This window comes from Schistocerca cancellata, chromosome 9, assembly GCF_023864275.1.
Source record: "Schistocerca cancellata isolate TAMUIC-IGC-003103 chromosome 9, iqSchCanc2.1, whole genome shotgun sequence".
Classification (NCBI taxonomy): Eukaryota; Metazoa; Arthropoda; class Insecta; order Orthoptera; family Acrididae; genus Schistocerca; species Schistocerca cancellata.
This window is the reverse complement of record NC_064634.1, coordinates 41,853,457-41,876,378: the sequence shown is the minus strand read 5'-3', so window position 1 is coordinate 41,876,378 and position 22,922 is coordinate 41,853,457. Positions and strand designations below refer to the sequence as shown.

The 22,922-nt window shown below is 38.1% G+C and overlaps 1 protein-coding gene across 16 annotated transcripts in view; it reads left to right on the top strand.

The window, feature by feature from the left end:
• The window catches only part of LOC126100846 (2-oxoglutarate dehydrogenase complex component E1-like), a 199,304-nt gene that overhangs the window by 23,018 nt on the left and 153,364 nt on the right, over positions 1 to 22,922 (top strand). For 14 of the 16 annotated variants that reach the window (XM_049911515.1, XM_049911501.1, XM_049911505.1 and 11 more), the window contains exons 4-8: positions 4,488 to 4,590; positions 13,494 to 13,556; positions 14,176 to 14,431; positions 20,086 to 20,320; positions 22,422 to 22,601. In XM_049911515.1, the coding sequence (XP_049767472.1) occupies positions 4,488 to 4,590; positions 13,494 to 13,556; positions 14,176 to 14,431; positions 20,086 to 20,320; positions 22,422 to 22,601 (837 nt within the window). The remainder of the gene's footprint in view (positions 1 to 4,487; positions 4,591 to 13,493; positions 13,557 to 14,175; positions 14,432 to 20,085; positions 20,321 to 22,421; positions 22,602 to 22,922) is intronic. The other 2 variants (XM_049911514.1, XM_049911513.1) reach the window with 2 other exon arrangements.

Sequence of the window (22,922 nt, the reverse complement as noted above, 5' to 3'; positions counted from 1 at the left end):
ATGCCACAAAAATGCAATATATTCCCAATTATTTCGGAATGTATTGCATATTTGTGGCATCTTGGTGTGTATCAAAGTCTGCATCATGTGTGGGAGAAGATGCATGAATAACAGTTATTTTTAAGCGCATATTCGGGCCAGTGTCTAACAGATGGGGAGTGGTGGCAGCCTTAGCAGCAGACATCTGTGCGCACTCATGCGGGGTTCAGTGCAGTCGTCTTCTGCTGCTGGTCTGGCATGTGCAGTTTTTTCTTTTCTAAAAAAAAAAGTGTGAATAATCAGGAATGTACTATGTATTGGTCCTTTTTGGTCAAACTACACACCATCAGTGTTGCTTGGAACAATGCACTGTGGTCAACCTTCATGAAATTCATTGCTGACAGAAGCATGGGCTCCCCAAAGTTACTTTAAATGCCATTCAGGCAGTTACTCAAGTGCCATTGTTGGAAAACAAATTGTAAAACAATAGTGATATCACACCTCTGTATTGCCATCTAGTGGTCATTTGTAAAATCTTAAGACAACCCTCATAAAGAATGCTCTTAAGTCAAAACATAGTCTTCTGGTTAAGTGACTGTTCATTATATCCCCCCCACCCCACCCCACCCCACCCCAGTCTTTCACAACACATTATCTAATTCTGTTCGCAATCCTCATTAGAACTGCTTCTAGTGCTGGGTTTGAGATTGTGCTTTCCTAAGTGAAATTACTTCCATGTTCCATTTGCTCTGAGACTAACCTAAATAAATGTATACATTTTTATTCTTAAATATATCCTGTCACTGATACACGAACTATTGAGCAAACCTTTAACCTGCACAGTTGTCTGCTCTACTGGAATGAATGGTAAGTTTGGAAACACTCTGAGAACAATTTGATATGTAATAATGGCATATAATCTTCAATTACTGTTTACAACTTCTCATTCTTCTTGTTCAGTACAGTTTGTGTGGAAATAACTTGGGTCAGATGCTTCATGTACTATGCTTGAGTCTTGTTTCATTGCTTGATTGGTAAGGGGCATGACAGATGTAGTTTCTGCCTTGGCATTTGAATGTAACAGCATTCATTTTCATCTCAGTGACTATAGTTTGATAATAAGACCACAATATAGAAATTGTGGTTTGTCTGATAGGGTGGTTCCATTTCTGAAATAGTTGTCAGCTCAGCATGAAATATGATATTGGAATGTCTCCCCTAAAGTGTAGTGGTTGCAGAGATTGTTGGATTGCAGAGGGGTGTAAAATTTATTTAACCAGCCCATTTTGAATGTTTTCAAAATCCTGTTCTCATTTTCACATTTGCAGTTTACTGTCAAATTAGTGTTGTGGAATACACATGCTCTGGTTACCTTACTCTGGATAGTGCACATTTTGATTTTTGTTCCTTAGATTTTGTAGTTTTATTACAATACTTAATATCTTATCCCTCCTCAAATCGAGAACTGGTTCAACTCTTTTTGACTAATTGTGTATTCTTCTCTCGTTACTTAAATTTGTTTTAGTTGATGATGCAAGTTTTCTCCCTAATTGTCAATACAGTACAATTTCTTCTGTTATCCCTTTTTTCGTCTCAAATCATACATCACCAGTATCAGTCCTCATACTTCCACTTAAACATGCAATTTTCCATCTTCTTCTCCCTCTGTAGATTTTGTAACGTAGTGGTAGACATCTACATAGCCTCTAAAGATATTGTTTTAATTTAAGGTGCATATTTACTTCTTTTAAATTTATGTTTAAACATAAAGTTCTTTTACTTTTAAAGTGGCTTTCATATTGAAAAGCAGATAGTTGGAGGTACTTAATATGATACTGTAAACAACACTTTGTCATCAGAGAACAGAATTTCTGTGTTACTACTGAAATATATGATAATGCTTCATGTAAGATAGTATATTGTCTAGAAATGCTTTTTATAATAGTTAGTTACAGAATACACAAAATAAAGTATTGGGATATTGACCTACGGCCTGAGATAAATAACGTATTATACCTGGCTCTTTAACATTTTCAAAGGATACACACGACACTAAGCTTCACTGCTTTGGTTTTCAGTGTAACCAGTGTCTGGTGAATTAGCCATGGAGTGAGGATATCTATGGAGTGAGAATAGCATACTAAACTTGTTGCCTACTTTAAACAAGAAGAATATTTATGTTTTGCACTAAGACTGAAACTTAAATATTATATATGTTTGTCCTGTTTTTGCACATTTATTTGTTAATAAAAGCAGGGTTGAATGAGTTTTGCTGCTATAATTGCAAGTCAAAATTTATGGAAGGATTAATACCTACTTTTCATTGGTAAGTAATGCAAGGTCTTGTGACTTGGTATGCAGTGTGTGTTGATATTAAAGACCTTGTTCTGTGCATCTGAATGCTCACTCCATAGGTAATCTTAACACTAAAGGCCTCTATGTGTCATGTAATTCCTCTGAAAACTTCTGTGTCATTGTGTTCTAAGTGTTTCTTAAGCCATGGGCCTATATCTCATAAGTTTTGTGTGGACACTTAGCGTTCATCATTCTGAAATTGCTTTTACAGTTTGCCAGAGTTTCTGTGCTTAATACAATCTTTTATCATAATGGGATTGATTTACTATGAATGACAGAATAAACTTGAGTAAGAGTGGCAAATCATCCGAAAATCATATTGGTTCCATTTTGAAGTGACAGAAATCATTACTGATTCCTACTAATTGCTGATAATAAATGTGCCAGTGGATATATTTGTAAATTTCATGTGCACTTTTCTTGTGTGTCAGTGATAAGATGTATCTAATCTGCTATTTTGAAATAGCTTTTCCCCAGCAACTTATGAAGTTTGAAACATGCAGTATTTAGTTGCTTATCTGTCCATGGATTTTGGAGGTGGTGGCTATGTTTGTGTTTGTGTTTGGTAAGGTTTTCTGTGTAAATAAGATACTATCTTCACTATCACAGGTAAGATACGTGAAGCAGTGATGCTTCATAGTTTTTGTGTTTGATTAGCAGTTAGGTAAAATTTGCATACTACTTAATATCATTTAGTGCATGTGCTAATTATAGTTTTACACATCCAAAAAGGAATTAGACAGCTTGTATGACATGGTAAGAAGCTCATTGTATGGCTTAGGTTAAGACAATATTTGTCATGCAACTCTAGATGTTGCAGTTGCTGTGGTGGAGGCTTTTCTTATGGGTGACTGGTTCATTGTACATTTGTATTGGCAAACTCTATAAACCATACTGATGATGTAAAATTATATATTTTTACACTTGGATACACTTCTTGATGTATATGCCTTGTTTGTTTCAGGCATTTTACCTTTACTGGTGGTGTCAATACATTTCTGATGTGTAAATGTTAAGAAAACTTATCAGTAAACTTTACTTCTGTTTTCACTTGGTGCAGTCTCACTATTTTTTGATCGGTAGTTTTTCTGCCAAGGGTATTGCAGAAAGCTTGTGTTCATATGCATGTAAGAGGCTGAGAGGGAGAGTACCACGGTCTATCTGAAGTTATTAAATATTATTGGAAAACTGTAACCCTTCATTCTTTATTAAAACTTCACCTGTATATGGTGTAATACAGAAGAACATTGGGTGTTAAAATTATTTACAGAAATGTCAGTTTTAGTAATCTGTAAGAGGGCCTTCGAGAGTAGCAGATTAAAAATTATTGTGGTTAATTGGAAAGGTTCAATATGAGACTGGCAAGTCTCCACATTTACCATCAACTAAAAACTACCTCTTTTTTAGGTAGAATGCACTGGGATATTCAGATTAATTAGTTTGTGCTTTTGTGCGTTGTACTGTACTGGTCCAAGCATTAAATACCATTATCTTAGTATTACACATTCACCAAATCTATTCAGTGAAATGAAATGAAATGTCATGTGACGAGGGCCTCCCATTGGGTAGACCGTTCGCCTGGTGCAAGTCTTTTGATTTGACGCCACTTCGGCGACTTGCACGTCGATGGGGATGAAATGATGATGATTAGGACAACACAGCACCCAGTCCCTGAGCGGAGAAAATCTCCGACCCAGCCGGGAATTGAACCCGGGCCCTTTGGATTGACAGTCTGTCGCGCTGACCACTCAGCTACCGGGGGCGGACATCTATTCAGTATTTTCAGTATTCAGCAATTGCACATAATTTTTGCGCAGAAGCTTGCAGATGAAATTGAGGCTCGTGATCATGTGTACCTGCAATTTTGCGAGACCTACACATATCCTCGACAGTTCTCTTCAACATCTCCTTGGGTTTTTAATTCATTATGGTTGACACTGTTCTGAAGATTTCTAGACTCGTTTCCTTTTTCGAATAACTGTGGTTATTTATTGTTTACTCCTAGGTGCTGAATTTGATACATTAGGACTGAAGTATGTGGTCATTCTCAAAACTTGGTAAGAGTTTTGGGATTATGTGTTGATGGTCATTTTAAGTATTTTTTGATCAGTAACATCTTCAGCGGTTTGCTTCCATCCAAATTGTGTTGCCAGATTCGAGGTCATCACATCGCCAAGCTGGATCCCCTGGGAATATCAAGTGCAGACCTGGATGACAAAACTCCTCCAGAATTGCTGTACAGCCACTACAGCTTTGGTAAGATACCTGAACACGAAAGGGTTCATGATGTTGCTTCAGCAAAGTAAATATTCTTTATAGTATTTTGTTTCCAAATTCTAACATTTTATAAAAAGTGTGTTATTTTGTGTTATGTTAAAGATTGAGTATTTAAAAAAGAAACCTGCTGTAAAATTGCTTGTGACTTGGTAAGAATGAATTTGTATGGTTCCCAATGAGAAAATAGGTAATCTGTGGAGTAATGCTGTTACATGTCAGCCAACAGGAATCATACGTATACACCCAAGAATTGCACAGGGCAATTAAAAAGGAATATAGTAATATTACAGGGTGTATACAACCTGGGACAACCGGGAAAAATCCGGGGATTTTTTCATCTGGGAGATAACCAGGAAAAACCCAGGAATTTTTCATTGTTTTAGCATTCAGTAAAATGTTTGTAATTTTGACTGGTAAGAATTGATTCTCTAGCAAAGAATGTTACTGTATCCTGCTAATGGAGAACGATACTACAGCAATAGAATATAAATGAGGGGGTGGGGGGGGGGGGGTGGAGGAAACACTTAAGTGGCAAAGGAAATGCGCCATTAACAACAAAAAAAACACCGTGCACACACTCAAGTGTCTGCAAACAGTAAAAATATGTCAAAGGCCTTAGGGTGAAGACTAGGTAATACTTCATAACAATAAACTGCTTTCTATGAGCATTACACCACAACTGTTTACATTAGGTTTGTTTGACCAGTTGCCAGTGGGCTCATGTGCATGTACAGTCGACTCGCTTATGAACAGTACCTTCTCCCACTTCCCGCTACTTGAAGTGTGGCTGCTAACTGTATCAGCAGTAGCAAGCAGCCAGATGCTAACGAGAAAAAATTTTCTCCCGCACCCTAGCTGCCAGATTTGTGGGTTAGTCTCCATATGTCCCGTGTTTGCGTTAAGTGATTTCGCTGTTTCCTCTTCGTTTACAGCTCCCACGTCAAATGAAAACAAAACGGATTTCTGTTGGCGGCAGCTATCAAGTGAATTAAAATACATTCACATAATTACGGAGGGCAAAAATATATTATTACTTTCAGTTTTCTGATTTTATTTTATTTCCAAGTTATTAGCAGTCAAGCAATAATTGCCTTGCAGAACAATGAAGTTATTTTTGTCTTTGCTAAAGAAATTTGGCTTTATTAATCTTTCCGCTGAGGCAATCAATTTATTTGAAGCGAAGTGTTTCATTCCACAGTATTGGTTGGTTCCAACTGTTTGTTGAATTTCAAGTGCACATTTTCATCTTCTGCCATGTATGGCATTATACCATAATAAAGAATCAAATATGAGATAGTACAGTACTGGTACTTCAAGAGAACTTACATCCCAAAAACCACACTGAAAAGCTTAGTATCATATGGGACCTATTTCATTGTGAATCTGGAAAAAACCAATGTACATTTCAAGCCGAATTACACATTTTAACATTGTTTACGAAATTCCAATTCTCTTGGAGTATCCTTTGATGCCCCGTTTCTTTTATGGCATAATGTAAGCTCTCTTAGTGCTTTATACACACTAACATGTGGGCTCCCTACAACACTGCAGCTGTGCACGCACATTAATGTGTGTTTTCTGGTGTGCTCTGCCTGCTGTCGCTTAGCACGGAAAAAGTGTATTTTCACCCAGGAAAAAGTATATTTTTTAAACGAGATATCCGGGTATAACCCGGGAATTTTTTTTCCTTGTCTGCGTATACACCCTGTATTACAAATGGCTATAACTATTTATTGCATATAAATACAATGATAAGAATTACAGATAATGTAAAAGAAATTTAAAAAGATATATTTGTTGTATTTGATCCAGTTGGTCATGCAGACATCACCGAAACAATAACCCATTTCTCACCATATATTCTGAACCATGTGTGGAGTCATCAATGTGAACAAATTAGAAATATACATTTTGATTTCCGGAATTGTTTTCAGGCACATACATAAGATTTTCACATAATCCCTTAAATATAAATCCATGGTGTTAGGTCTGAAGATCAAGGTGGCCAGGAGCAGAACTCTGTTGTCATACCCAATACAACCAGTATCATGTGTGATCTTCCTTACCACAGTGTTGGGGTGCTGGATCTTGCAGAAAGGTGGAATTCATATCAGGCTGGGTCATCAGGCATTGCTGAAGGATGTCCAAATACATATATGTCAAAACAGACAGCTCAGTGAAGAAAAATACTCAACCATAAGCACTGGCTTTAGGTTCACTGCTCTTGTACAACAATCAAAATTTTTTACTTTGTTTTAGATTCTCTGTAATGCCTATTGAGGTATTGCTATGCATCAATAGGTGTAGCCATTTTGTAATCACTATATTCAGTTTGAATTACCCTGCGGAAACAAAACCAAAAGATTTGCATATGTGCCACCCATGAACAGGCTTTGACAGACATAAGAGGTTGTCACTCATAACTGGTGCTAATGCTAACAGAAAGTGAGGTGTGAGTTGTTAGTACTGATAATGATTAGGGATTTACGTACCTTTATACTCCAGTGGTATGCTTGTGTCTTTTCACAGCTGAAACAGCCATTTATGAGGCATAGTGTAGTATGCAATCTGAACCATGTCATAATCTCACATTATTTATGTGCTCTGAATATTGCTATGTATATGTCTCATTAAGGGGGGTAGGACGTCAAGCGGCCCAACTTGGAGCAAAACAGGCACCACTCATAACAGTGGAAGTTCAAACACATAACAGAACAATTTTTTTTTTTTGCTTGTGAAATTTCAGCATTTTTTCACTTACTGTTGGCTGCATTTGTTGCTATAGGTACACTTTTCTTCATAAGTAAGAGAGATTGTTCGATGAATTTTGCGCAGCATACAAACCATACTTACAGGTGTATGAAACTCAAGAATTTTCCAAATCTATTAAAAACTGTGGTAACAATTGAGGTAATTAACTATAAGAGTTGAGTTTTTTTTTCAAACATTAAGTTTAAAATGCAACAGCTCATTCATTTTTTCATAAATTAAATAAATTCTAGAGTTTCATATACCTGTAAGTATGGTTTGTGTGCTGTGCAAAATTAATCGAAGAATCTCCCTTGCTTACAAAGAAAAGTGTACCTATAGCAACAAATGCAGCCAGTAGTGAATGAAAAAAAATTATGAAATTTCACATGTAAAAAAAATTTTGTTATGTTTTTGAACTTCCACTACTATGAGTGTGAATCCTGAATCCCTGCTGGTCATGCTGACAAAGTTTTACGAATTTATTTGTAAAAGTATAGACAGTGGGAATTAAAATGTCCTGTGGTTTTATTTGTAAAAGTATAGACAGTGGGAATTAAAATGTTCTGTGGAATGTCCTGTGGTGCCTGTCTTGCTCCAAGTCGGGCCACTTGACATCCTACCCCCCCTAAGTGCCAGAAGAGAGAAAAACAATGATGGGGACAGGATTTAATTCTCTGATTTTGGGTTTGTAGTCTGATGCTTCTATTTGGACAGTGTACAGTGAATGAACCAGAGATTCTGCTGTACAGTTCATCATAAGGCTGCTTTCCATGAAAGCTGCAAGACTTCCTGATCTACATATACATCTGATATGTGGAGAAAGGGATATAAATATTTGAGAAATATGTTTTGAATGACTATATTTTCACCACCCATGGCTGCATGTGTTTATGGCAAATCCCACAATTGCAGTTTCAGCTTCATGCTATTATCAAGTGGTTCAGCTGCAACAAATAACTAATGAAGATTAAAGCTCAACATTTCGCAGGAATCGGATATAGTTACTATGTAGTGTGTAAATGAAATAATCAGAACTGACAATTGGGAAAAACTACTTAAATGCTGAAATACAGCAGCTGCCAACAAGATAAACAGAAATAAAGAACGGTAGATGTGAGTTTACATATCTCTTGTTGATATTTGTTGTACAAACTGTCTGTATAAAAGAGCAAAATATGACATGTTAAAAGAACGTGTCCTCCTGTTGTCAAACTGACAGACAAATAAATCAGTCTTTTGTAAGTTTACCAGTGTATACGGTTAAAAATACTCTTGAGGAACTGACCTTTTGATGTCTACACATCTCATATCATACTGGTGGGAAACAGATGGCAGACAGCTTCAACATATTTAGAACAATGCCAAAGACCATACTGAAGGCGCACACAGGCATCATGATACATAAGCCTTTGGCATCATAAACAAATATTCTCTTGCGAGGAGCTAAAAGTTTTGGGAAAATGAGGGATACAACACTTTGTTATCTGTGGTATAAAGTGTTGGTCCATACATTTGAAAAAGAGTTAAAACACTACTTAGTCATGCAGAGACATATAATACTATGGTGTGCCTACAAAGCCTTTGCTATTACATAGTTATTTGAATGGTATATAAATTGACATGTAGTATATTACAGAGATATTGAGATACACAGTCAGGAGGTACGGTGCTGTAGGTGGTCACATGGAGCATTCATCTACCATTTCCCATAGTTTGGAAGACCAAACTGAAGTTATCCAGAAATCTTATAAGTATCTGTTCGTTCATTTAACACATTTTTCTGGACAAGTCTTAAGATGATCACATACTTCCATTTCCTCCCCACAATATTCATGGTCCTACCCTTCTGTACCATGCACAAGATGTGGGAGGACACCTCTATATTGCCTGCTCTACGTTTACTCTCCTAAGATGAATGCTGAATATGGAGGTACTACTAATGTTTAAAATGTTACGTGAGCCAATGTGTAACATTTTTCGAGCCTTATATTTAAGATATATCTTGTCTGTCTAATATATTCATTGAAGCATATACCACAATGGATGTTGTTGACTCTTGATTTATTGTTAGAATAACAAAATTGAAATTCCTGGGTTGAGCAATACTCAAAATTATGGAGAGGCAGCCACTCACCTATAGTGGATTGATGTGTGGAGTGCAGAAACATTTAACAGAAAACAGTATTCACACTAGCTTTGAGCAATAGCTCTTTTTTCTAGCAAAAGTACACACATTCACATATAAACACCCAAACCCACAGCAAGTGTAATTATTGATATTAGATTATTGAAAGCAGTTGACTGAGCTGACAATGAGGGTTAGTGGGAAACAGGCAGATGACTCTGCAGCTGCACAACGAGACAAAAAGTGCACAGAGAGTACAAAAAGAGAGAATGGGTCATGGAAACTAAGGGGGGGGGGGGGGGGGGGGAAGAGACAAGAGAGGTGAAGGTGAAGATGAAGATGAAGAGGAAGAAAAGGAGGGGAGAGGAGGGGGGCTTGGAGAATACATGTTCTGTTACATGTTTCTGCACTTGACATACTAATCCACTATAGGTGTAGTTTACATATTGATTTATTGAAAGGTTCTCTTTCATTAAATCGAATTAGCTTTTGTAGAGGGTTGTTGGTTAGGAATTTAATTCCTGATTTTGCATTCTTGAATGTTTCGCAAATTTATCTGATTTTCACACAATGGTATAATGTGGGAAATGTTAAGACTCTCGTTTTATTACCTAGTTGTTATTAATACGAATAGGAAAATCTTCTACAGCCAAGATCGCATGGTATTTTTATTTTATTTCACAATGACCGGCTTCAGCATAATATTGCTGTCATCATCAGATCTTTGGAAAATTCTTTTTGTCAACCACTATGATACCACTTTCCACTTGCAGGAAACATCATCATGTTGGCTTGTCAAACACACAAAAATAATACATGAAATATGCATTGCACCAACTGGGTGGTCACAAGTGCAGGTAAACACATACACAGTGAAGTACTAACCCAAGCATATCCCAGGAAATAAATGTGATCATATTTTCAATTTGCTTCAGTATTCAGTCTTTCACTACACATACTCCTAACCTTATCTGTGGGAGGGAGGTAAAAAAGCTCTTTTGTATGTACCTGGATGGCAAGACTTATTGTTAATGTGTTTCATAAAATAGTTTTGATAAAATCAGTGTGAAATGAATCTTCTTATTCAAAAGTCTCACTGAAATATTTCTGACCATTGTCAGTCTGTTGCTTCTGATTTATGCAGGAAAATTTCCGATTAATTAGAAACTTTTACTTTACTGTAGGGGTTACTTTACTGTGCCAGATCCTGACTCCTACAGTTGTCAGGAGAGAGCTGGGCAGGATTTGGTGTTGAGGTCCTAGTTATGCTAATGATCACCAAGAAAACATCATTAACAATAAAGTGCCACACACAACTAGGCCAGTTGAGTAGCCTCTTCAGGTGCAGAAGGCAGGCGTGCTCTCATCCCACAGTATCACCAACACAACGAAAAATTGTGTGGTGGCTGCTACGTCACAAGTGGCTGTCAACTGCAGAATCTCCAGCTCTGTGTATCGATCTCGAAGGGCTCTCATGGTTGTCGAAGATATGCACTCGGGCATCTAGCCCCTGGTCTACCTGGAGTACTCACTGGCATGCAAGGGTGGCTGTCACTACCCATTTAGGAAACAGAAGCCAGCAGCATTGCTGTCTGCCACAAGAATGGGAGGAGCAGGAGCGGTGCCCACTCACTTGAAGCAGATGATGGACAGTGTCCAGCTTTGTAGGTAAAGCCTCCAGCATATCTGCAGGATGATAGCAGCCTCTGCACCTGGTCAGTGTGGCCTCGGAAGTTGTCAGTGCAGCTGGCAGCAGTGGTGTCCTTCCAGCCAGAACTGTGGTTCCATAGGCAATCAAAGACAGCTATGTGTGCCGAAGGTTGACCTCCATAGCCTCCCCTCTTATTGGATAGCTGCAGCTGACACAAGGGCCGAGACTACTCACTGTGCAGTCGGCACTCATCAGTCAGGTATTTATTAAGAAGGGTGGTGTCATTATGTTAGTGCGACCCATGCGCTCTGCAATGGAGGGAATGGCTACGACGTGTGTCCCGGTCTTACTTCACTGTCAGTTCTCCTAGTGACTTCAGACTTTCGGAGCTTCACCTTTCAGAGGCTCTTTTTTGCTAGCTCAGCACCTGTATATTTAAAGTTGCATTGTACCTAGCCATCCGTAAGAAACTCTGCTTTTTCACTAGTATGATGATATCTCTCAGCTTCCATGATATCTTTATGTTTCGCCAGCAGATTTTGGCACTTGGTTGTTCCCGTGTTTGCTACAAGCCACTCAGCATTTCCACAGCTGGCAGTCTACTGGTTATTAACACCGGCAGTTTGGCTTCTGGGAGCTGCCAAGGTAGAATTTGGATGAATTTTTAGTGTCCACCAGGGATGCTACCCTGGGAGCAACATTACTGTGGAACAGATACCTGTTGGAGACTTCTGATACAGTGTGAGAAGGAACTGAAATATTTTTTAGTGTTTGTTGTGGCAGTGATGAAGTATAGGCACACCATTACAGAAATAATCAAATGTAGTGAGGAGATTTCTTTGTGTTGACAAACAGGTTTTATATAAGTATTGTTTTGGCAAATTAATTATGAAGGAGAAAAGTAGACTTAACAGCACTGTTAGGAAGGAAAATAAAAAGTCCATAAAGTTGCAAGATGAAAGATTTGCTATGATGACAAACAAAATGCAACAGAGAGTTCTGGCGATGTGGCAGAAATTAAGTTTGGTGGGTGGTATTGTGATTCATCTGTGTTGTTTTTCTTGTTTTGTGATCCAGACCAGTAGTTGATTAATGGCAAAATTACACAAGGATTTTTCTGAAAACATTTTATACTATCCGTGTTCTTACAGATTTGAAGAAAATATCAATTTGCTGGTTTGGTGAGCTTGAAACGTCATCACACATTATTGGGGTGGGCTTTTGCACTGTCTGGGTGAGAAATCAGTCACCCAAACACCTGGCGACAATTGTTCACAGGTTTAAGTAGTAATCAAAGCAAATCCAGTCTTCATTGCATCAGAACTTAGTGGAAAGCCCTCACAAAATATTAAAAACTGTAACAGTGGTGATAGGAGATTCTACACACCATTCGTCATGTAGGTGGCCTCTTTTGAGAAAAAATGATGGCTGTCATGAGTCTGTTGGTTACATAATGAGTATTACTGCATTGACACTGTACTCAAGAGATTATTAACAAAGTGTGAATGTATGTTGTCACTTTATTTGATGCAAGCTCATGGGACCACCCGGACTGTGCAAACATTTTAATTTTCAATGTGTTATTGCCTGTGTTGATGTAGTTTTAAGGCAAGTAGTGGCTCGTATCCTGATTCAGATAAACACCTGTAATGTTACATGGACCACATAGATACACGTGTGTAATGTAGTGTGAACAATGTTTAGATACACGTGTGTAATATAGTGTGAACCATGTTTAGATAACACACATGTAATATAATCTGTGACTAGTTAGTGGTCCTACAGCAATTTTTTGTTCATTATATTAATTTGTACATATTTAAAGCAAAGGCTTTCATAGTATCTTTAGCAGTTTACATAGCTTTGCATGATACATATTAATTACTCTAGTGTTGCACACTAGTAAATGCAACATTTTCTCTTTCATGTTTTTGTGATGCTAGTTGTAACAGCAGTTTCTTTTCTGTCTGCCTACAGTGCTTAGCTCTTACTAATTTGTCAACTGTTGAAAGCAATTGGTGTCTGATGAAAATAGTCATAATTTGCTTTCTACATCTATATGACTACTCTGCAATTCACACTTAAGTGCCTGGCAGAGTTGCTTTTGGTCACAGGCTATTGACTGCTAATACATAAAAATGCAGCTAAAGACTATGTTAACCATATAACTATTCAAATTTTAATCTCTTTCTTCAGATTATCCCCCTGGTTTTGGGGAAGCATGGGATAAAATTTACTCACACTGTTTGAACTACGAAAGTGCAAATATCTTGACTTCCATTACCAGTTGCTTCCAGCAGTCCTGTTGTTTGCTGATTTGATTGTGGAATGTTGATGTTGTAATGTGTTGTTTAGGCAAGCGAGCAAGCACCACTTATTCTCAAGATCTGCAGCGGAAAGTGGCTTCGATGATGGAAAGTACGTACCAGGGGCAATTCAGAATTATTCCTTCATACACCATTGCCTTCCTGCAGTGAATAAATCACATTTCATGTTAATATACGTCTAAACTTTGCTAACTTTCTCCATAAATAATTAATTTAAACACACATTTGCACAGCACAATAATTGTGTTCTGATAGTACCACTTGATGTGCAATTGCTTTTAACATTCTGCAAATTTAGTGCCACAACTTAATTATGCATGAAGCTTGTTTGTAACCTGCATGTTTTGGGTTATCCTAATGTATGATTGATATTACCTTTTAGGTTTCAAACTTCATCTTGTTGTTGGGAATGCTACAATTCTGCTTCAAAATGCTCTGTTTAGTGCACAAAAGCAACCTTTTATATAGGGATGTAATTTTTAACCATTGAATATGAGAAAGTGATGTTTCCGGCAAAGGTGTCACCTCTTGTCTGTTTTTTACAGCTGTTATGGAAGGCAAGATCCATGTAGTTGAGGGTGAAAGTAAGAGTGTTAGGTTTGTGATAATGACCACTGTGGATATATAAATTTATTAGTTATAGTTATAAGATTGATATTTTGAGTGTTTTGTTTGTGAAACTAATCTTCAAACGACCTGCTTTCATACAGAGGAGACCGACATGGACCGTGTTTTCAAGCTGCCCTCAACTACATTCATTGGTGGTAAAGAGAAAGCTCTTTCTTTACGAGAGATCCTGAGAAGACTTGAAAATGCCTACTGCCGTCACATTGGTGTAGAATTCATGTTCATAAATTCCCTGGAACAGTGCAACTGGATACGCCAAAAACTGGAAAGCCCTGGTGTGATGGAAATAACGAATGATGAAAAGAGGCTTATTCTTGCAAGACTCACTCGAGCAACTGGGTTTGTGGATAACTCTTTCTATAATTATTGATAAAATAAAGTTTTCTATGTGGGACTACCATTCACATATTAAAAATTAAATGCTGAGCAATCAAAAGGTCACTCAAAACTAAAGAAAGGGGATACCATCAAATAGTAAACACCGAGGAAGAGCATAAAAGATAGGACAGCAGGAAAGAGACTAGAGTTTGTGTGTGTTAGTGCATATGAGGTGTTAGTTAAATTTTAATTACACACTACATGATGTGGAAGTAGTCTTGTTCTTCTATTACTTGCATTCTCATACTCATTCCTCCCCCTATTTCCCTCTACTCCTATTGACAAATGCTGCCAGGGGGAAAGACTACATTAACATGTCTTATATCATTTAACCCTTTCATTGCCCTTAGTATGTTCTTGTTTCATCCATATTTTCTCCTCTGGTTCTGCTAATGTAGTAAATTGTTTACTGGAAACACGACTGAGGGATAGGCTCTTGCTTACTACTTGCTACTACAATCATATGTCTTTAGTTTTTTTCTTCATCCAAGTGCCAATTGTTTTCCTGCCTCCCATTCACTGAGTGACTGTTGTATTTCCTGTAACCACAAATTCATTGGTGTCAATGAAGAGGTAGTGTTTTGAGATGTGTGAACAATAGCATACAATTGAGGTTTGTGAACTAACATCACAGATCATGCTGACTGCTCTTGTTGGGCTAAGAATATTTGTTGTGAATGCGTAGAGCTGACAAAATGTGACCTAGTTGTTGGTCATTACAGCAGAGTTTTAAAAAAATCATTCACATTTCAGTTTGTGACAGTGGGGATTATTCCTACAATGAAGATAAGTCACCTTCTGCTACAAAGAAAAATGTGAGTGAGTTCTAATAATCTACACAGTTTGACTCCATTTATTGTTTGAGCATCGTTTCATATAATATTTCATTTTTCTGAGAGTCCATTGTCAGTAACTGTATGCACTTTATTTTGTGGTAGTTGAGCAACAGTAGTTATCTGTAAGCCATAAGCTGATATTAGCTACACTCCAGGAGGACACTTAGCACGATTGTTGATGATTGATTCAACAAAAGTCGCAATATGGTGTTCTCTCTCGCTCTAAGGAACGCTCTATGCTGCTTGTATTTGGTGAGTAGTGATTACCATGAGATACATGCTTTATATCGTTAAAGTCAGTTTCTTTTCTTCCTTTCATAGTTTTTAGTGTGACCTTTGCCTTTCCCACTACTAGTTTGCAGTGTAATCTTTGACTTTTCCACAACCTGAGTTGTACTGCTGCCATATTTCATGTTGTGAGAATAGGTGCAGCTTCATAATCAGTGTCACTACTTTCAGTAATTGCTGATAAGACTGAAATACTTCAGGTGGTCTCAAAATACTTACACACACTTTCTCATATTTGGAGATGTCAGTTATTCATTACAACTTTCATCACCTGATCCTGCTGTAACCAGCTATGGAGCAAGCTTCCGTATGTAGGCATCATCTAGAGGAGTCCCCCTCCTCCCCCCCCCCCCCCCCTCCCCTCAGTCTGGAGAAAGCTTGTGGTGCCACTGGGGGCATAATATTCTTAGTTCCATAATGGGGCTTTGGGGGAAATATTGAATTGCAGTAAGATTTCAGCAGGAAAATTTCTTGGAGTGGAATGGGTGCTACCACCTTTCTTATTGCTGATGAAATCATAGTATACACTGTTAGGAAGACTGTATTTGTGAACAAGGTGAATGATACCCTGAGATTTCTGTCCAATCTAGGTAGCACAACGCTGAAGAAACTGAAGACGCTTTAAAAGGGGCAGCATTTCAACCAACATGTAACCACTTTGATTCAGCTTTTATCAGGGTTTCCCGAAATCACTTAAAGTAAATACCAGGATCGCATCAGCAAGTTTTGAAAACAGGCTCTCCTTATGCACTGAACTTTTGTAAGTGCCTTAGTCATAGGTCTAAGAATACAGGTAGAGCACATCTCGACCAATTTTATGGAGCCTTTTGTATTGTCCTGATTTGGTTAAGTTTTCCAATTGTGTTGATCAGTGAGACAGAAGTCTAAATGCCTTTGATACTGTCCACCATGGCGTGATTAGGCTGGCTAAAGGCAATTGAAGAACCAGCTCCACACCAACGTCTGTGCTGTGGCTGGTGAACCCACAATTTAATTTATAAGTTGTGTGTTCACAATATCTTGTACCAGAACCACAGTAAGTTACTAATTTCCTCTACTGTTCCTAAGCAATTGGACAAACTTAGCTTGTTTCTTTAGAGCGTGTCCATCCCAAGAGAATTCACAGTTCACGACGTTGAGGTATATGTAATGTTGAGGACAGTGGAGCAGGTGAGATGTGTGTTGGTCATAACTTCTATGTCAGTTTTCATTCACTCGGTACACTAAAACAATAGTAAGAGAGGGATAGATTGTTAATCAACTTAAAGATGACACATTCAGGTGCAGAAAGGCACAACGAAAAGACTGTTAACAGAATGCATTCTGGCTGGGGATAGTGGTCTTGTATGCGTGAGTGTGCTTGCTTTTGTGCGTGCGTGCATTGCGCTTCTGAAGAACACTTGATGTATAACAGTCCCCCCCCCCCCCCCCCCCCCCCCCCGCCCCCGCCCCCGCCCCCGTTGTCTGTCTGCTATTCAACATACAATGAGTAACAATTCATTCTTTTTCATAGTACTATGAAACGGATAGATTGCTACTTGGCCTAGAGCGGAGATGTTGAGTTGTAGACAGGCACAACAAAAAGACTAACGCATTAGGTTTTGGCAGCCAGAGACAGTGGTAATGTATTCTGTGAGCTGCATTTGTGTGAATGTGAATTTTTTTTGTGTGTGTGTGTGTGTGTGTGTGTGTGTGTGTGTGTGTTTGTTTGGAGGAAGGTCTTTTGGTTGAAAGTTAACATGCTAAGTAGTCTTTTTGTTGTGCCTGTCTAGGCCTCAACCTCTCCGCAATATGCTGAGTACCAGTCTATCCTTTTCATAATATTGTCATTATTTCGTCCTGGATTTGCAAGTCTTTGATTTTATTCTTTTCATAATATTGTTCATATTCCAACGTGGAGTTTTCCACTGTTTAGAACACCAAAAGCCATACAGTGCATCAATTCAGCAGACAAAATTGCTTTGTTTGTCGAGAACACCTTCTTTCACATACATCTGAGACGGAGGTGATATTCTAATGGAAGCTAGGGCATGTCGAAAATCAGGCAAATGATCTTGGTTGCGATAGCCAAGGCCCGTTCCCGCAGTGGCAAATCCTAAAAGCCCTCTATATGCTGTAAGCTATCCATGCACAAGAAGGCTCATGCATCGTTGGGAGTTGGAATGGCTGGAACTGAGAGACAAGTAGTTGCAGTCAGTCTGCTGGTCTGCTGTACTCTGTTAACTTGGCATTGGTTTTAGCCGTATTTACTCGAATCTAAGCCGCACTTTTTTTCCGGTTTTCGTAATCCAAAAAACCGCCTGCGGCTTAGAATCGAGTGCAAAGCATGCGGAAGTTATGAAAAATGTTCGTACGTGCCGCCACAACTAACTTCTGCCGTCGAATATATGTAGCGCCACGCAGGCATGCTTTGTAGACACAAAGATAAATACTAGCGCCAAAATCTCTGCGTCAGTAAATAAATTTAAAAAAAAGAAAGTGGAAGACGAGCTTTTTTTTCTCCGCCGCGAGTTTCGACCACTGCATTTTCATACATTATCCGACGAAGTAAATACAAATTCCGTATTGTTCATCTTCGAATGTAGCGCAATTTCAGTGTACTACGAAAATCTGACTGGCAAGACTGTTTGGGATGTTTGTCAATATGGCCAACTCTACGTTCTGAATTTTTTCCTACCTGTGAGAATAGATGGTTGCTAATAGGAACCTGATGAAATGTGAATCACATGCAGTATTCTCTTCACCATAAGAATAATACGAATATAAACATTTTGCCATGTATTCTTTCGTGTTTGCTGCTATCTCATTTAAATCCTGTCTGCCTAATAAACTACGAAACTAGAGTGAGACAACAGCAAACGCGGAAGGATATACGTATCGTGTCATGTTTATATTCGTATTATTCTTACGCCTAATAGTGATACAGTCAGAAATTAAGCACGGCAAGTGACTAGATTTTTAAATCTAAGATGACTCTAATTTCTGTGCAGAATTTGATGTAATAAAAAGCGGCCGCAAAGATTTTCAAACGGAGAAAAATTTTCGCCTAACTCTCGTTCAGAACACGTTAAATCATACGCAGTCTATTATTTGATTCTTGTTGATCATTATCAAAGAAAGCAGCAGTGTAAGTAACAACAAACAGCAGTCTCTTGCCATTGTATTGCTAATGAGACGATTCCTCTCTCTTTTTTTAATTGTACGCGGCGGTAGCGCGCACAAAAGCAAGCCATGCCGCGAGCCGCGACAGGCCCTAAACACGCACTATCAGAATGTGACAAACATTGCATGACACGGTGCAGTAATGCATTTTCAGCTTAAGAGTGACGCAAACACCTATAACAAAGAAAACGGCACTTATCAGATCAAAGCAAAATAAGCAGTCGATTCAAACCAGATGAAGCACGTGAAAAAGGAAGGGTATCCGTATAAATACGGACGGAGCGCCTGACGCATAGCAATGTCTACGTGGTAAAGCCTAACTGCTAAGCTTACGACTCGAACCAAACTACTGTAGCTGTATCGTCATTCATTCGACCTAAATTGTCTCTCATATTACAATGGACCAACTTTGTTTCGATTTGGAGGTGCGGCCTAAAACTTTTCTCTCCCCTTGAATTTCGAGTCTCAAATTTCAGGTGCGGCTTAGATTCGGGAAATTTTTTTTTCCTTTATTTCGAGTCTCATTTTTCAGGTGCGGCTTAGATTCGAGTGCGGCTTAGATTCGAGTAAATACGGTAGCTCTTCTACAGGTAGGAGGACTCATCATTGTACAGGACATTGACAGGTGTATATCTTAAAGCCCTAGTTTTGGTCAGTGAACACAGTTTTCATAAGGGTGGACAACCCATAATTTTGTTTGAAATATGATTTCAGTTTTGTGTGAAACCACTCTGTGGCAAACAAAAAATAAATAAATATATTGAAAATCTCCCAAGTGAGTTCCTCTCATCATGGAGCCAGAGTGACATTTCTTTCCTCTCTAACATTCTACAACCTCTCTCTCTTTCTTCCTCTTTCCTCCCAGAGGAATAAATTAATAGTTCCAAAAGCTAGAATAGTTTTTTGGACCTTTTCATGTCTCTGCTGGCAGTACTTAGAATTTCGCTTCCCTATGGTACTCTTTAAAGTTTACAGTTTTTGGTGGTATATTTTTCTACACATGCATAAGGTGGTTACATTTCTTAACAAAATGATGCACACACGACTCACATACCATTTGAAAATAACAACAGGGCAGAAACTTGTCTGTGAGATAATGGGTCAACTTCAGAATAAATCATTCTAGATGAAAGAAAAATGGTTTTATCCTTTGTATCATTTTGTACAGGCAACTATAATTTGTGTAAAAATTGTTGCTGTTTAAAAGTTTGGCAAGAAAACGATAATTTAGCCTGTACCAACTATATCTTTAAATGTAATTTGTAAACTATATTTCTCTAAGAGAACAGTTACAGGTAAAATTAATTGACATTTCGTATTTTTCCTCAGGTTTGAAGCATTTCTGGCAAGAAAATGGTCAAGTGAAAAAAGATTTGGTTTGGAGGGTTGTGAAATCCTGATACCAGCCATGAAGCAGATTATTGATAGCTCAACAGAGTTTGGAGTGGAATCTATTGTGATGGGTATGCCACACAGAGGTCGTTTGAATGTTTTGGCCAACGTTTGTCGGAAGCCTCTGGAACAGATTTTTACCCAATTTGCTGCCCTGGAAGCTGCAGATGATGTAAATAACTATTCCTTAAAATTTTTAGAACAACAAAATAGTCACGAATTAGAATAAATTTACCATAATGTTGGTTTAGCCTTCTTTTTATCTGTCAATGGTGGTGCAGTAGCTAGTTGTGGGTCTTTATATGGATTACCAACTTGAATTGAATCCTCCCTTTATTTTTATACTTTTGTTTTGTATTGATGCTTGTTGTGTTTTACATCTGATTATGTGTATCACTTCGAATTATCCTACTCAGCAGTGAATCACTTAAGCCAGTCTCTCATAAAAATTATGTTGCTAATATTTTGAAAGGTATGACTCCTGAAAATTGTGATAAGACAAGGATTAAGTTTCTTACTCTGTTATAATTATTGATTTGGTTATTTACATGGACCGGTTATGGCTTTGAAACCTTGTTTTACACAGCTTAATATACTTTATGTATTTTGAACATGGTGTTCAGTGCATACTTTCGAGTAACAAGTCAGTACATAAAGAGTATGATGTTATTTCACATATAAACTGCTGTGTTAACATAAGTTTACTCGGATTTATGTTAAGGATGTTAACATAGGCAATAGTTCATTTATCATACAATGTAAGCTTTTACGGCCGGTACTGTCTTCACTTAAAACTTCCGCAAGTGTGACGATCGATTACTTTCAATAGAGAATGTTGGCAATACCAGAGACAATCTCATAGCCGTCGCCACGTGATAGACAGTGGCGCCCTCTGTACTGCCTATGTAATCAGCGCTTCCTCGAGTCCTCTTCACAGATCGCCGCTTTACCTCCGAGGATGTCTCCTGCAGTCGGAGACGAAACGCCAGGAGACAGTTTTATACTTCGACCACGGCCTATCAGCCCGGAAGTTTTAAGTGAAGAATAGTTCATTTAATTTACGTCATTTCACGGTGTATGGAGCATAAGGCTTGTTCAGTGCTTCTGTATTTTTACAATGAAAAGGCTCCGTTCTGAGATGAGATGTATACATGTCAGGGATTTTAAAGTCTGAGATATGCTGAAGCAAAATATTTTGCAGCACCTTTTGATAGTGGCCTTAAGGCTAAAATTGCAATTCTGAAATAAATGGTCTTCAGTCAACAGTAAATGGTTTCCTTTTAAAGAATTCTACATGGCTGTGAACTCCAACAGTAAGAAGTTAAACAGCACAATGTTAGTTGTGCAAGTGTAATCCGAAGTCCAAATTTATGAGAAGTAGGAAAGATAGAGAAACAATAGAAGTAATGAAATCAAATGGTGAGCTCTTTCATGATATTTAATGGTATATTAGTCTGTTCCCTAATCTTTAAATAATGCATTCTTATTTGTTCACAGATATGGTGTATTTTGAATAGAAAGTTGAAAAATGTATTTTTTGTTTTCCTTTGTTTTTTCTTGTCTTGTAGATATCGGTATGTAATGTTTCAGTTTTACCACAATTTGCAGTATTTTGTATTTATTGATGCACGATTTATTTATACTGCCAGTTAAAAAAAATTTTATGGTAGCTTTCACTTATGTACTTTCTCATTTACTATTTTCACAGTAGTATTCTGCTTTATATACTTCCTCATTTCTTGCCATTTTTCTTTTTATCTGACTTCATTTGCTGCAAACTGTCATTCTGTTTGTCAAGCTTGTATCCAGTTACATGATTTGCCCTCTAGAACCTTAATTAAGTTATGGAAAATGTGGGATGATATGATAACAGTATGAATTAGAGTATACTGCTACCTAAATATAGAGGTACTGAGTGGCAGATAGGCACATTTAAAAGTAGCCTAGGCTATTGGACCAAGTCCTTCTTCTGCTACAGTGCCCGGAGGTGAGCGAAGCTGTGTGTGTGTGTGTGTGTGTGTGTGTGTGTGTGTGTGTGTGTGTGTTAAATCAGAGGGACTTTGATACCTTATTCTACTTGTGAATATGTCTGCCTGCTGTTCAGTGCCTTTCTATGAGGTGAGTAGCATCCTATCCTAATTCATAGTGTTACAATCGTAATTAAGCACCTTAAATTCCTTCTATCTGTTTATTTTCATATTCTACTCATTATCTTGGAGAGTGGTGTGCCGTATGATGTGTTGGTAATCCAGTTTGACTATTTCTAATTTCAGGGGTCAGGTGATGTCAAATACCATTTGGGTACTTACATTGAACGTTTAAACCGTGTGACTAACAAAAACATTCGACTGGCTGTGGTAGCCAACCCTTCGCATCTTGAGGCTGTAGACCCTGTTGTTCAGGGGAAGACACGTGCTGAACAATTCTACCGTGGTGATGGAGAAGGAAAGAAGGTGAGGCCACATCATCCTACTTATTTTTAAATACAGTAGAATGTACAAGATGGAATAATGATAGTATTAGGAAAAGCATAGATTGTTACTCACTGCACGGAGGAGACATTGAATTGCAGACACACAGTGAAAAGACAGCTAAACATTTAAGCTTTCAGACAAAATAGTTCTTCAGAAACAGAACACACGTGCACGCACACGCGCGCACACACACACACACACACACACACACACACACACATACATATGGCTTCTGTCTCCTGCTGCTGTGGCCAGAGTGCAGACTGCAACTGCATCTGATGTGAACAGCAATCTAGGGTT